The sequence below is a fragment of the Typopeltis vanoorti genome, chromosome 13, assembly GCF_054136105.1.
Source record: "Typopeltis vanoorti isolate ZY-2024b chromosome 13, IOZ_Tvanoo_1.0, whole genome shotgun sequence".
Lineage (NCBI taxonomy): Eukaryota > Metazoa > Arthropoda > Arachnida > Uropygi > Thelyphonidae > Typopeltis > Typopeltis vanoorti.
In genome coordinates this window covers 3,755,261-3,772,312 of record NC_143561.1, presented here as the reverse complement: position 1 = coordinate 3,772,312, position 17,052 = coordinate 3,755,261, and the positions used below count along the sequence as shown (strand labels likewise).

At 35.6% G+C, this 17,052-nt stretch overlaps 1 protein-coding gene across 1 annotated transcript in view; it reads left to right on the top strand.

The window, feature by feature from the left end:
- The window catches only part of cactin (cactin, spliceosome C complex subunit), a 207,379-nt gene that overhangs the window by 48,031 nt on the left and 142,296 nt on the right, over window positions 1-17,052 (top strand). Inside the window, exon 6 of the mRNA XM_090402413.1 lies at window positions 9,202-9,348. Coding sequence (XP_090258539.1) covers window positions 9,202-9,348 — 147 coding nt within the window. The remainder of the gene's footprint in view (window positions 1-9,201; window positions 9,349-17,052) is intronic.

Genomic DNA, 17,052 nt, shown 5'->3' with positions numbered 1-17,052 from the left:
TCCGTGCCTCCTTTTATACCAGTAAGTGATGTCACTAAGACCTCACTTACTGGTATAAAAGGAGGCACGGAGCTGTGTGTTGTTCAGTGATAAGAAGTACATGCAAAATGGGTAGGTCAAGGGAACTCAGTGACTTCGAACGTGAACTAGTTATTGGTTGCCACATCAGTAAGAAATCTGTCAGAGACATTTCAACCCTCAAGTTGCTCAAGTTAACAGTTGGTGACATGATTGTGAAGTGGAAACATGAAGGCACAACCACAACATGGTTAGGTAGGCCGCATTTAATGACAGACAGGGACCGTTGAGCGTTGAAGAAGGTGGTTCGTGGAAATCGCCAGACATCGAGGGAAACAATCACCCAGGAGTTCCGCATTGCTACTAACTGTCCAGCCAGCACCATAATTGTGCATTAAGAGCTAAGAGGAATGGGGTTCTATGGTTGAGCAGTTGCCCATAAACCAAACATTTCTCCTATGAATGCTAAGCACCACCTACAGTGGTGTAAAGAGCGACACCACTGGACAGTGGGCAACTGGAAGCATGTGATTTGGAGTGATGAATCATGCTTTACCATGTGGTAGTCCGATGGGAGGGTCTGGGTGTGGTGAATGCTTGGAGAATGATTCCTGCAAGCATGTGTAGTGCCAACAGCGAAATTTGGAGGAGGTAGCATTACAGTGTGTGTGTGGGGGGGGGGGTTTCATGGAATGGACTTGGCCTTCTCGTAACACTACATGGAAATCTAAATGTGGAAGGGTACAAGGACATTTTGACCCATTGCATACTGTCTACCGTAGAAGATCAGTTCGGTGATTACTGTTGTCTGTATCAGCATGACAATGCTACCTGCCATAAAGCAAGGTCTGTGAGGGAATGGTTTGTGACAATAATGTTCCAGAAATGGACTGATTGGCCCAGAGCCCTGACCTGAATCCCATAGAACACTGATTTCGCTCCAGACCCTAACGACCCACATTGTGAACTGCTCTGGCTACAGCTCTTCAGGAAGAATGGGCTCCCATTCCTCCAGAGATGTTCCAACACCTGGTAGAAAGTCTCCCCAGGAGAGCTGTCACAGAAGCAAAGGGTGGACCCACCCACCCCATATTGATGTCCATTACTGGAAAGTATGTCACAGGGAAAGTCAGATTACAGTTTTCAGTTGGTGTCCAGATACTTTTGATCAGATAGTGTATTTCGCTGAATTTCAAATCGGCATCATCAGAGCACAACACAGTTACTATATGCAACAGTGAGTAAGTGGACAATACAGTTGTAATGGACAAAAGATCTAAAGTCCTATTTTGGCATCCTCTAATGTTGTAAAAAAAAACAAAAAAACATACAGCTATGTTGTAGTAGCTCTTATGATAACAGTCTCCCAAATTTTTGGCAAATTAATGCAACCATATTTGTTTAGGTTAGGAGAATTCTTCAAAGCCATGGCTGACTCAAAAAATAATCTTTCAGATCTATAACGGCTTCTAAATAGCACATTTGTTTTCTTCCATCTAATCTTGTGTGAAGGGGTATCCAATGCATGGTCTGCTAGTCCTGACTTGCCATAGTAATAGTAGCAAATATATTTTTTTTTTCTTCCAGGCAGATGTTAACTGATCTTCCTGTTTGCTCATAGTAGGCCAAGTCACAGGGAACTTCACACACTCCAGGGTGTTCTAGACGGTGAAGTTTATCATTTTGTGAGTGGATCAGAGTTGCTAGTTTAACACGAGGTTTGAATGTGGTCTGAAGGCCATGTTTCATCAGTACTTTGGCTATCTTTTCTGATGTATCTTTGACATAGGGAATAGAAATGGTAATGTTGTGTTCCTGTGTATTAGGGGAGAGAGGGGTAATAGGGCTATGGAGTATTTTTATTATTATTACTATTATTACGGGCAACTCCAGGGAGTCATTGGACTCATCGAGGGAGGCCCCAAATCATATTCATCACAACTATTTGACATTCATACAGTATCTATCATACCTCGCCTTAAACTCATTCACTGTCACAGCATCCACCACAGACTCAGGGAGCGCATTCCACTCATTCACTACTCTAAAAGTAAAGAACCCAGCTCTAACACCTTTACTAACCACACTTTTGCCCAGTTTCCATGGATGTCCCCTAGTCCTCCCACAACCAGCCCTGTTCTCAAAAATATCTTCTGAATTAATTTTATAGAAACCCTTCAGTAATTTGAATGTCTCAATCATATCTCCCCTCCTCCGCCTATCAACCAATTTTTGCAACCCACAAACCCTCAACCTGTTCTCATACGGTTCATTCCACAGACCTGCTATCATCTTGGTCACTCGCCTCTGGATCCTCTCCACCTCCTCCCTATCAAGAAGAAACCTAGGTGACCAAATCTGAGCACAGTAGTCTAGATGGGGTCTTATCAAGGCTCGATACAGAGGAACAATAACCTGCTTGTCTCTGCTTGTCATCGTATTCTTCAGCAACCAAGTGATTTGATGAGCTGTTTTGGTCACTTTTGCAATGTGTCCCCTAAATTTCAATTCCTTATCTACCAACACTCCTAAATCTCGTGCCTCATCAATTTCCTGGAGCACGGTTCCACCAATGCAGTAAACTGCCGCCAATCTTTTCACCCCAAAATGCATAACCTTACATTTTGCCACATTAAACTGACATCCATTCTCCTTAGCCCAGACCTCCAATCTATCCAAATCATCCTGCAAAATTTTGACGTCATCTGCATTCACTATTGCCCTACCCAACTTCGCATCATCTGCAAACAAATGAACTGTTCCTCTCAGATCATTTCCTATATCATTTATGAACAAATTAAACAGCAGTGGACCAAGAACAGATCCTTGTGGCACACCACTAGTCACAGGCCGTCTTGTGGACTCTACTCCCGAGTAAACCACTCTCTGATATCTCTCCGTCAACCACCCTCCTATCCATCTCACCAACCCTATGTCCATTCCCATATGCTGCAATTTACTGATTAGAATTCCATGTGGAATCCTGTCAAAGGCCTTGGCAAGGTCCAGTAGAATCACCGTAAACCCATTACCCTTATCCAGTTCAGCCGTCACTGTGTTATAATACGTGAGCAAGTTACTGAGGCATGACCTACCCTTCACAAATCCATGCTGTCCCCGATACAGTAAATTTTATCTGTTTTGTAGTAGATAAACAGGGCTGTATCATTAGAACAAATGGCTTTGGCTCTGTATATAACTGTTTTTAAAATGCCATACTGTTGGACTGGATGATGATGTGATTGTTTATGTAGGTATCTTCTTGTGTGTGTTGGCTTTCTGTAAATGGAAAAAGATAGTGATCCATCTGAAAGGCGAGTGACTAATATGTCAAGAAATGGTAAACAGTTATTTGATTCTTTGGCCAAAATCCGCTTCACAGTAGAAAAAGAAACAAATAACTGTTTACTATTTCTTGACACATTAGTCACCTGCCTTTCAGATGGATCACTATCTTTTTCCATTTACAGAAAGCCAACACACACACACAGGAAGATACCTACATAAACAATCACCATCACCCATGATTGATGAAATTGAAACAAGCCATCTGCTTAGATCTGTGAAAGGAGGAGAAAGAAGAACTAAATTAAAAAGAAAGCAGATGACCTCTTTTCTTTCCCTAATGTGAATAACCTTAGCAAAAAAATATTTTCCTGCTATTAGTCATCTATACACTGTAAGATTTAAAGCAAACTGGAGACAGAATATCACTGAGTTTCATATTCACAGAATATTGACCTTTCTGACACCAGGAACATTCTTATGGGTATTGATACCACATTAAAAACAGTATGGAAAATTAAGAACTTGTTGAATATGCCATCAGTGCAAATCATTTTCCTAAATTTCATGAAGCTATTATTGTCACTTTAAAACTTACTTGACTCAGAAGACTTCTTATCGGTAAATCTTTAATCAATAAATAATTCCAGTATGAATGCTAGGCATTTCTCAAGGATAGAGTTAGATAACTGCAAAGAAATCTCCACACATGGCCTATAATGAATGTTTATAACTGACTAGAATTTCAACCAGGTATTTATTTCTAACCTATTTGTATCATCCTCCATTATTAGTCATCCCTTTGGATATTGAATAAATGAGAATATACACTCAAGGGATGTAGAGGAGTGTACATGATAGTATAGATTAAAATTTTACATCATTACTACATTCCTGTTTACAGTTTTCCTCCAGATTAATCTGTTATCTGCTAGGACTCCAACATTATCAGATCTTATATTTCAATGCACATGTAACTGCATTGATCCATCTAACTCTTGGTCTTCTTCTGGGTCTTTTTCATGCCATCTTGGCATCCCACACCTGCTTTGCTAATCTTTCCTATTTTTTTTTTAAGTGACCAGATCTACAAAACTTAAACACAGATCTGTGTTAATGTAGGATGATTTCTCAACTGTTTTTCTTAAAGTGGAAAAAAAAAATCGATGCTGACCACCCTTGTTTGGCCTGAACTTAGCTTTTCTGCTTGAGGTTTCACTTTCTCAATTGCATATAGAGCAATACATAATCTATATGTAAGTTGCCAGTCAGCAGTTAGAATTCAAGGAAATACAGGAAATGGTTCGATGGAACATGAGGGAAATTCCTCTATAATTTTGACATTAAGTTTTATTATTGATACCATGACACAGGCATAGAAATGTGTGTAAATTTGCAAGGAGAGAATGTGCAGAAAACAAGAAAATCTTATGTTAATATTAATAGTGATGTCTTTTTACATTTCAAGTTTGACATGTGGAAAGGCAGCTGGAGTAGATAATATTTGACCAGAAATGGTATAAAGGAGGTATAAAGGTTTTTCAGTGGTTACACTGCATAATTCAGAGGGCCTGGTCAAAAGGTCGAATTCCAGATGATTGGAGTTGAGCTCATTGTTCCCATCTATAAAAAAGGGAATACGTTGAATGTGAGAATTACAGAGAAATTTCTCTACTAAATGTTCCAGGTAAGATTTATGCAACCATACTTGAAAAGAAGTTGAGAAAGATTGTGGAAGAGAAACTTGGAGAACAAGCTGAGTTCACTCCAAATAGAGGTCATCAAAATCAGATTTTCACTTTTTGACAGGTAGTTGAGAAATCATGGGAATATGACAAGGATCTGTACTTAAGTTTTGTAGATCTGGAAAAGGCATACAACAAGGTACCCAGAGAAAGGCCTCTCAAAAGGCTGCAATTATATGAGGTATTTACAGAGCATTATATAGAGCAGGGGTGGGGAACCCCTCGCCCGCAGGCGAAATTTCGCTCGCAAGTCTATTTCAATTCACCCCTTTGCTGGTGTACTTGTATGTATATGTAAATAAAATTTTATAATAATTTAAGTTGATTATAATTAAATTATTTAAATTTAAATAATTAAATATACAAAATCAAAAATAACTATATTACATAAAATATGATCATCATACGTCTGGCAACCATCAAATCGAGACCAGCCATTAAAATAAAAAAAAATCAGGAGCATTTCTCACTGGCAAATCGCACGTGGAAATTTTTAAATTAGCAATTTTCGCCCTTGATACTAAAAAGATTCCCCACCCCTGATATAGAGCAATACATGATCTATATGTAAGTTGTCAGTCAGCAGTTGGAATTCAAGGAAATACAGGAAGATGGTTTGATGTAAAATCAAAGGTAAGACAAGGATCCACATTATCTCCCACTCTTATTCTTCATCTACATGAATCACATTATGAAAGAAAGTGGCATTAGGCCTGATATTAGAATTGGACATGTCAAACTTAGTTCTTTGCTTTATGCAAATGAAGTTTACTCCTAAACACATCTAGTGCAGGTCTCCAGAATTGTCTAAATTGAAAACAGCCATAACAAATTTGGCATGAAAATCAGCAACCAAAACTGAAAATACAGGAGCATAGAAGATTTCAGTCTGCATTCTGAATGGTGATCCTATAAAACAACTAAAATATTTCAGCTATTTAGTTCATAGTTTTCAGTGAAGGTGGCAAATTGAATCTGGAAATAGAAAATGGAATAACCAAAACTGGTATGGTGGGTAGCCAGCTGAATAAATTTATATGGAATAAGAGGGAAATTAGCCAAAACACCAAACTAGCAGTTTACAGACAGTATTTTTAAACCAATTTTAAGTTATGGATCTGAGAGTTGAGTTAGAAATAAAGCATTTGATCAAAGACTACAAATCACAGATATGAGGGCTCTGAGAAAAATTAGGGGAGTGAACCTGTGGCATTAATGGTAGAATGGTAGAATCATATTAAAAATGACGATATTAGAAAGGAACTTGACATTGTTATCATTCAAGAGTGTGTCAGCAGAACTCATATAAGGTGGTATGACCACTTAAATAGAATGGGTGCAGAAAGGTTAGTAAAACAGGTGTTTGATGCCTAGATGGCAGGAAAGAGACCAGAGGAAGACCAAGGTATTAGGGGGATTGATTCAGTCAGTAGTGCCTTTATATGCACAAAATGTTAGATATGACAGTATTGGAGTAATCACAAGTAATAAACTAATTTGGAGGACAATTGTTGATAGGAGATTAATAATGTAAACTTAATCATATAGTGCTGTTATAGTAACCTGAACAATCCTTGAGGGTATATATCAGGAAATTGATATAGCAATGTTTTCAGATTGGCCCAAGATACAAGGGTATACAAGGTATTCGAAATAGGAGATGACCATTGTTTATTATTGTACAGTATAAGAATGAGTATCCTATTTGGGGGGGGAAAAAATCTGTATTAAAGATTTGAAAAAGTCACAGTTAAACATATGTTAGATATAAACTGATATACAGATGTTATTGGAGAAATTCAAAGTATTTGTAAACAAAAACCAATGTTTAAAGACAAAATATGAAGAAAGCATTGATTAACTCAGCCAGAGAAGTAATTCATGAGTTATCTGCAAACATAGAAAAATATGATAACTTTTTGGTGGATACACGACAGTAAAAAACAGTCAGTGAACTGGAGGAATGTTTCCTGTAGTTGCTTCTAGAGCAGCGGTTCCCAACCTTTTTCGAGTCGCGACCCCATTTTATAGAGGCAAAGTGACCCGTGACCCCGATACATTAAAAATAGGTTAGGGTAAATGAAAACACATCGAAAATAGATTTTTCAGTATAATATAATTCAAAATAATGTTAATTTACTACATATTTAATGCGATGATTGAAATCGTAACTCATTAAAGCTTAAAAATTCGCAGTTGAGTTTTTCGTTAATGCCAACCTCATGTCATTCTTAACATTTATTCTGTTTCTTGTTTTGGTTTTCAATTGAAGAAGCGTTGAAAATCCACTCTCACAGAGATATGTAGAAACAAAGGGGAGTAAAACTCGAAACACAAGCATGGTGACATTTGGATATGACCGATACATAGCACACCAGAATTGAGTCAGCAGTTTTTCATCAAATAAGTTGCGTGCCAAGGAATCGTTCCGCAGATCCAAGAACAACAACAAGCTAACCTGACGAATGAAAGATCATTACACGTTTATGCAAACAAATCTCTGTGCAAGACGTGATGATGTGATTTTTTGTTTTCCCTTTTTAAAATTTTCATAGCTCACCACTGCCTGGCGACCCCACAGAAAACCCTTTGCGACTCCAAATGGGGTCGTGACCTATGGGTTGGGAACCACTGTTCTAGAGTGTGTGTATATTAAAAAAAATGTACAAATGCTAACATATGTGAAAGTGCTAACTATAGCAAACTCATTCACTATAAAACTACCATGAAGTTGCTAAAAGTAAGCATAGTTGTGAGACCTGAGCTTTAAAAAGATTAAATATTCTTTCATTATGCTGAAGACTTGACATTTGAAAAATATCTTGGTATGCAAGAAGGATATCATTATATAATAAAAATAAATCAACAAATGTTATTACATTTTCTTTGCAAGATGCTTAAATTTTATTTCAGTTCATATTCAATTGATTATAAGTTATATGGGCAAAATGGTAAAAATAAACAACATATTTTAAACTGATTAAATGCACAAATTCATAATGCTTTGCTTCATATATGTCACTGTGAGATTTAGAAAAAAAAAGTTAAAGTTTAGCTGATCAGTTCAGCATATTTCAGCAGTTGGAATATAATGCATATAAAATTGACAGCCTATCTTTCTACCCAGTGCAGGGTGAAGGCTTCTACCATTGCGTGAGGTTTTGGGTCTACTACTCCCATGGTGACCCAGTCCATATTGGGAGAGGACAATCACAAACATCCATGCCCATGCGGGGTTGAAACCTGCAGCCTCTTGGCTGGAGAGTGGATATGCTAACCACTTGGCCAACCAGGCCGGCATAATGTGTGTGTGTGCATGTGCGCGCGCGCGCACACACACACACATATATTCTGTGTGTGCATGTTGATGAAAAGCCTCCATAGTGTTCACATGGGTTGCCCTTGGATATGAATTCTATCTGTGATGCAGGGAAACCTTATTAGGGCTTTTCAACCAAACGTGAGTTATATGGTTATCATACTGAGGTGACAACATTTCCCTTCTGGAAACTCTGGGTTTTTTCATCTCACAGAGTAATTAGATTGCACAGGGAAAACATGCAATTGACAGAAGCAGATGATAGACTGCATTTGGGATTCACCAGTCTATGAGAGCAATAACCTTGCTGAAGTCAAGTTTCTTGGCCATCACAGGGCATTGAGCCCAGCACAAAGAGAAAATGGAGGGGAATATGTATTGAACCATATATGTAATATATGTAATTATTAGTTATTATTTTTTGTCTTATTTTATTGTCATGCTTAAGTATTCTTTGTATTGTTGCTTAAGAATAATTAGATATTATTTTTTATTTTTATCTTTGTTTCAAAGATTTTATCATACACTCTTGATAAATGAAAGATTTCTGTGGATTAGATATGAAAAAGTGTCATAAACTGATAATATAAAAATACATTTCTTTTTCCACTAAATACAAAAATTATGTCCAGTTTGCATATCTTAATCTTATTAAACCCTCAAAATGCAGCATCAAAAATTAATAATATATATATATTCTAGCAAATTAATTTCTCGAAAGTTAGCAAGGAAGTTTCATTTGATGCATTCTCTAGACTGGTTTAAATACAAATGCAAATAATGAAATATTATGCTGTTATTAAATTGTCATTTTAACTATATCTTTTGTTTTAGGGATACACTAATACTGACAATCCATTTGGAGATGCAAATTTGCTGAAGACATTTGTATGGTCAAAAAAACTGGAGAAAGAAGGATTGAAAAATATTAGTGAGGAAGACATAGAGATGAGAAGCAAAATGAAACTTGAAGAAAATAGGGTAACTCTTCTTATTTTTGAATCTAATTTTACTTTTATGTTTTTACTAGATCAGTATTCTTTCTGTAATCAGGATATTAATATTTGAGAACTGTTTCATATATGTGTAATGTGAATTATAATGGATATAATCAAAAAATTATTTTGTATATATTTCCCTAACCCTTAAGATAATTGCTTTTATTTTCTTTCTTTCTTTTTTTTTTTTTTTTTTACTGTTCTTTCAAAATAGCATTCATATCATTGTTGATTATTGAAAACATTTGTTATAATTTTGAACTGGATAAGTTTAGCCTGTGATCTGTGATTTAAAAAAAAAAAAATTATGATGATATTAATCCCCTCCCCCCCCTTCCCCAGCATTCAATTTCATCTTAAAAAAAAAAAAAAAAAAAAAAAAAAAAAAAAAAAAAAACAGGATTTGAATTTGGTTAATAAGGAGACAGTACAGAACAACATGTGTTATTTGTGGCTAAAATTCTTGCATAGACACAGAAAAGTGAATAAGAACATGAGCATTTCAGTCATCTTAGAAATGTTGGTTCATAGTTGATTCTAAAATGTTAGTAATACAATTCTGTGAATGTCTTAAAAAACTCTCTCTCCATATTGACCTCAAGGGAAAACCATCAAATGTTTAAACATACTCTTTTTTTTCTGAAGCATGTTTTAAAATTCACAAATGTTTCTGTGGAATTTTTTTTTAGTTTCAGTCATAAAACGTGTTGCACAGTGCATAGTTCCTTTTTATGTACTCATGAGGTACACTTTGCGGCAAAACCGCAAGTGTACTTCATGCGTACATAAAACTAGAGAGCAGACCAAAGTGTGTTTTAAGCCACTTCAAGATTTCCATAAACAAAGTAGTAAGTACTCTTGCTTATTATAAGCTTAAACCTCTCAGTCACTTCTCTTCTTGCAATAAATAATCTTATCTTACTCCTTACTGAAGTGGATAGAAAACAAAGTAAAATACCATTTTGATTTCTAGATCAAGGTTCTTCCTGGATCCTTAGCTGATTCATGGTGTTGAATGAACCATAGGTTCATTCAACATAGGCTCTTTCATGGGTTGGATTAATAAAAAAAATTAAAAATGGGTTGCATAAATGTTGAAGCTAGCAGGAGGAGACTGTTGCACATCCTATAAAAAATTCAGAGAACTGACCTTGTCTTCTGATACACTGTTTATCCTCACTTTCTGTGGCAGTTTGGAATTTAGATGACCAAATTGTATTCTATATTGGCTGAAACACTGTCAGATATCACATCAGCCAGGGCATTGCGTTATCATAAAAAACTCCTGTAGTTTCATCAGGAATCCAAGGTGACAGCTAAACCCTGTTACTACTGTTACTACTGGAGCTGCCTCAGCAGAACTGAAGAATAGGCCCTATCACTATTAAAAAGTATCAATAGGAACGAAGTGAAGCAAGCAGAAAAATTAGAGAAATGCCGTATTGCAACATAATTAGTGTTACTGAGCTAAGAAGACACCAAAATTGGCGAGATTTATCTAAATAATAAGAGGGAGAGAAAAACACATTAGACACAGTAAACAAGTTAGTAGTAGTAATAATAATAATAACAACAGTAATGAAATAGCACAAATTGAAAAGAATTATAAAAATGGAGATAAACTCATGTAAAAATCTTTATTACATAAATTTTTCTCCAGAGTATCATAGACTTCATTAGTACAAGATCACAGAATAGCAGTTAAACATTAACAGACAATTCCAAAAGTAGCTAATGTAAAATAATTATTAAAGGTTCAATAATTTCCTGACTTATTTAAAACAAAAATAATTATATATATTTAGACAAAATAAAGTTAAGAAAGATTAGCTGATTTAAAAAGTACCATCTTCCACAAAGAGGATAAATATAGACCATCTGACCTGTTTAAATTAGGACAGTGAAGTAAAGTTTCGCATGTTTCTTTATAAAGCCGTTCTATAAGGAAACAACTCCTATGAAGAACTCTTGTCTTGTTCCAATGAACTCTATGTTTAGTGTCGATGGCATGCTCTGCAAATCCAGATTGTTCAGGCTCATGGTATTTAATATAAGACACTTGTGTTCTTCTAGCCAAATAAAAGCAGATCTTGTTTGTTTGAAATAAAGTAACCCACAAGAGCAAGGAATCTGGTAGATGCCTGGACAATTGAGAGGTGGAAGCTTGTCCATAGGAGAAGCAAGAGAGGTTGAGTTTTTCTGATGGGGTGAAAGGCAACAAAAATATTCAGTGGTTTTCAAACTTTTGCTACGTGTTCACTAATACTATGCACATATAAGAGATAGGAATGCAAGTTCTTTCTTCTGTATTTAAAGAAGTAGAAATATCATAACTGTTAAAAGCTCTTTTGATGAAAGAATCCTTAAAACTATTAGATAAAAAGGTGGAATTAAATGTTATAATTCTTTCTGTAACACTTCGTCTGAAGAACATAAAGAATGAGCACGATATACTAAGGTTTCAATAGTTCCAGCCTTTTTGACTAGGATAGTGATGAGATTTAGCATGGATATAATGGCCTGTATGAGTCTTCTTCCAGTCATAATCTGTACTTTGACCACAGGCAAATTTGATGGCATAACAAGATTTAAAAAAAAAATAAAAATAAATGAATGAATAAAAGATTGAACGAATTGAGGAGATAGAGAAGATGTGCTGAGCATGAATATATACATATCAATTTATAAGTTAGTTTTTATATACACACACAGTGTGTGTGTGTGTGTGTGTGTGTGTATTCATGTTTGGCCACGGTGGCCAAACCAAGAGAGCACCTAGTCCACAGTGGACTAGGTGCTTTGGTTTCTCCCTGACAAACTTAAAACTGACTTTAACCACCCAATCAGCCTTGACATGCGTATACATGTGCCAAGTTGCCATGGATGCGAGGTGCATATTAAAATTATAATCCTGTTGTTATTACATTGAAATATCATGGATATGAAGTGCATTAGGAATTATATATTTCATCGATATAGTTAAACTGCTTTTGGTGGCGGTGGTAGTAGTAGTATATGTTATGTGAGTAGGAATTTGGGTATTTCTTGATTTGGGTAATCTGTGGAGTTCATCTTGTTACCACCCACTCATCCTAGATGAATTCTGTTACCTAAGTAAGTAGAAACATATAGTTTGCATATGAAATATCTTCATAACTAGTGTACTTATATATAGCGGCTGTTGACGTCACATCAGTTGCTTCAGTATTTTGTAATTCATAAACATTATTGTAAGGGCCACTACATAGACCAGTTTCAACCTTTATTGAGTTCTTACCAGACTAGGAAAATAGCAAGGTTATAGGTTATATCAGAAAGAAAATATGATTTCTTCATTGTATACAAGTAGTATAAGGTGGTTTATCACCTTGTTATTAAAATACTTCTGATTAGAGATAGTTGTAAACAGGATTGAAACGAGAATATAATTTCTTGTCAAGTATAACATACTTTGTAATTCAGCGGTAAATCTTTTTACACCTATCTGTGATCTGGTATACGAGGGTGGTCTGAAAAGTTTTTGGCCTAACAATGAATTTATATTTGTTGAAATTAGTTTTATTTTTCAATATAATCTCCCTTAAGACTAATACATTTATTCCAGCAATACTCCAGTGGCATTATTCCATCCCTGTAGTGGTTCTCAGTAAGATTTGCAAATTACCACTCTATAGCTGCAATTACCTCTTGATTCGAAGAAAAATGCTGACCAGCGAGGAAGAGTTTTAGTTTTATGAAGAGATAGAAGTCAGAGGGAGCCAAATCTGGGGAATAGGGTGGATGTTCCAACAATTGATAGCGAGATCCCTTAATTTTCTCATTACCAAATCACTTTTGCGGGCAGGTGCATTGTCCTGATGAAAGATGATTTTTTTCTTCTGCAAATCTGGTCTTTTCTCACAAATATTTTCGTCTAGTCTGGTTAAAAGATCGAAATAATATTCCCCGGTTATTGTTTTACTCTTTTCAAGATAATTAATAAACAAAACGCCTTTAGCATCCCAAAACACCGATGCCATGACCTTTCCTGCTGATGGAACTGACTTTGTCTTCTTTGGCACTGAACCACCGTCTTCTGTCTACTGTTTAGACTGCTGTTTGGATTGTGGTGTGTAATGGTGAATCTAAGTCTCATCCATACTAATAAATCGATTCACAAAATCAGTTTTATCCTTGTTAAAATGCTCCAAGCACTGTTCCGAGATATTCATGCGAGTGCGTTTTTGATCTGCTGTGAGCAAGTGCGGCACCCATCTTGTGCAAAGCTTTTTCATATGCAATTCTTCATGCAAAGTATATCCTACACGTTCTTTTGAAATGCCTATAGTCTCAGCAATTTCATGCACTTTCACTCACCAGTCATTCAATACCATATCGTGCACTTGATCAATGATTTCCGGTTTTGTTACACTGTTTGGACGTGCTTCATGGGGATCATCTTCAAGGCTGGTGCAGCCACGTTTAAACTCGGCAACCCATTTCTTAATTGTCCAAAGGTGAAGGAGAAGAGTGCCCATTAACTTTTATGAACTTTGAGTGAATTTCTTTTGGCATTAAACCTTCTTTTACAAAGAATTTTATAACACTTTTGCTTCAGACAGCTGTATAAAACAAACTACTTCATAGAACGACATGCAATTTCACATGAATATGTATGACAGATGTACCAACTTAGAAAAAAAATATCAAAGAACTTTTCAGACCACCCTCATATTTAATAATCTTGTGACACACGTTTTAGTACTCATATAGAGAAAGTATGAGTTCTGCATTTATTTAGCCTTGATATCTTCCTGGGTCTGCTCCCATCAATGACACTACAAAACCAGTCTAATCAGTTGCCCTTTCTTGTAGTGCTTTTGCATTATGTGATACTGAGGCAATTGGGGTGAAGTCATCAGCCTCTATATACAAGTAGACTTTGTTTGCTTATGCCTATAGCATAAGATTTGAAGAGTCAGATATAATATACATCTTCTTCAATTTGATTGATTTTAAAAGATGGAACGCAAGCGCAATTATAAATAAAGGATTAATAATATTGTATGAATGAGAACTGTAGAAATTCAATGTAATCTTAACTAAAGGCCTAGAAAGAAGTTTTAGTGAAAGGAGTAAAATATATGAAACATTGATCAGAAGTGTTAATTACCAGTATGTCCTCCCAATAAAGATAAACAAAGTATCAGATCTGTAGGTTTGGATAGTGCAAATAATGCTTCACAGTTTTTACCTCTCCATAAGTTACTTGATCAGGTTCCTGATAGCAAGGTTATGTAGGTAAGTTACATCTTCCATTCAGTTGTATCCAAAGCATCTCATCTTCCAAGTCTCTGAAGATCTGATGGACTATGTTTATCCCCATTGTGGAAAGTTATATTTGTTTACACTTCTCATCACATCAGTGGTAATGTTTTTTTAATAAACTTTGCTAGGACTTTTAGTTGTAATTAGTGGGTTGCTTTGCTACAACTCATGATGCCATAACTGATTTGAATTGTTATTAGTTATGGTCTGTCATTATGCTTTGATATTATTTTTTATGTAAGTAATTATAATGTTACTAATTGTGATTATATATAATGATATAATTTAAAATAGTCTAGGATATAAGTCAATACAAGCTACATGAGATTGAACATTTAGTAATTAGTACAATAAAAATGTGTATTGTGCTGAATAGAAAAAAAAGTACAGAAAGGTTTAAAAAGTTAAACACCGTTTTGCTGTGAGCTGTAGATTCACAGATATTGCTGTGGAAAAAATAAGAGTTTGAAATGAAACTCCTGAACCTTAGAGATTGAGTGATAAATTTTAAAGAAAATCTTAATAGATTAAGGAACAGAGTTATTTGTAAAGCTTGAAAATTTGTCATGAAAATGTTTCATATCAGAGAAAGAATGGCAAGTTAAAAAGATCTAAAAAAGTTACTTAAGGATATGAATTCAAGCTTTGGGTACCAGCAATATTTTTGAAATTTCATGGTGTGTGCAGGTTTTCTGAGAGTTACATGATGTAGCATCAGTAACTTTTTTCCATTGCTTATGGAAAATGTTATAATTTTTTCATCTCCAAATTATTGCTGTAGCTAAATCATATAACTTAAACCACATTTACAAAATATTTGAAGAGTCTTTACTGATGCTTGTTGTTTAAATTCATATCAGTAATATACTTTTCTTATTTTAAGCATGCTATTATTTATTTTTTTTTATGTAGATTCCACTTATGAAAGGCTTGTATTAGCAAAATGGTGGGATAAGAGTTAGCTAATCTAGTAATCCTGCTCTAGAGAGACTAAACATAGAACTTTTCAAGCCATCAGGTCTCTAGCTAAACAGAAGTCATGGGAAGACTTTGGTAAGCACATAGAAAACAAATATCAAGAAGGTGGCAAGATATTCTGGAGGTTGTTGAAGAAGCTCAGAAATGGAGGAAAGAGTGTTGTAAAAGTAAATAGAGATGTAAAGATGACATGAAAACTGGAGAAAAAGATATCCTTGAAGTATGGATATCTTTTACTTTGAAATTACTTCAAAAAATTGCTAAACGAAACAAACTGTGATAGCACAGTGGTAAAAGACACTGACCAGGCATGCAGTCAGCAATACATTATTATTATTATTTGACACCTCCAGGGAGTCCAAAGACTCATCGGGGGAAGGTATCTACTATACAGCTCTGTCTCCACCACTCAATACTCCAACTGACCACAACTACACCAATGCCATCTAACCGCCGACCACCACCACTAGTATTTCCACAGGCTATCACAAACATCCATGCCCATGGCGGGATTCGAATCCGCAGCCTTTGGCTGGAGAGCGGATACATATCCATACTCGAAGTAGTAAAAGCCATCAAAGACTTGAAATGTGGAAAGGCAGCAGGAGTAGGTGATATTCGACCAGAAATGCTGAAGTATGGAGATTAAAAGGAGGTATAAATACGTTTAGAAACCGCCAACATTTTAAATATAAATTATAAGAAAACAATTACAAGCAACTTAATGAAACATGAATTAACAGCGGTGAAATCATTACAATCAAATCCGAACATCGTAATAACTAGAGTCGATAAAAAAAAAAAAGTGCCACCATTATTCTAAACTAAACCACATATTTAGAAAAAATGAATCTGCTAGTCTCAGACAGTAGTACATACCAACTTGTTAACTATGATCCAACCAATAGAATAAACAAGAACACAGAGAAACTACTTAAATCAATTACTACATGGCCCAAAGATACAGTCAAAAATTACTTCTGCACTACGCTCTTTCCCCGAGAATTTACAGTCTACTAAAGATACCCAAACAAAACACACCACTGTGGCCGATAGTCGAAGGTATAGACAGCCCAAATTATCACCTAGCCAAGAAATTAGTCAATGCTCAAGGAGTTGGTAGGTCATTACCCCTATATTAGAAACACACAACACTTCTTAAACATAATCAAAGACATTACATTAGAAAAAGATGATTTATTAGTCAGTTTTGATGTCTGCCCTCTTTACGAATGTCTCAATCAATGACACAATCCTTCTTTTACAGAACAAATTCCCTCCAGATGTTACGGCACTCTTTTCACATGTATTACGTTCTGGTTATTTTGTATGGCAAAATGCTTTCTACCTAAAAAAAGAAGGCACAGACATGTGCTTGCCAGTATCCCCCCCCCCTATAGTT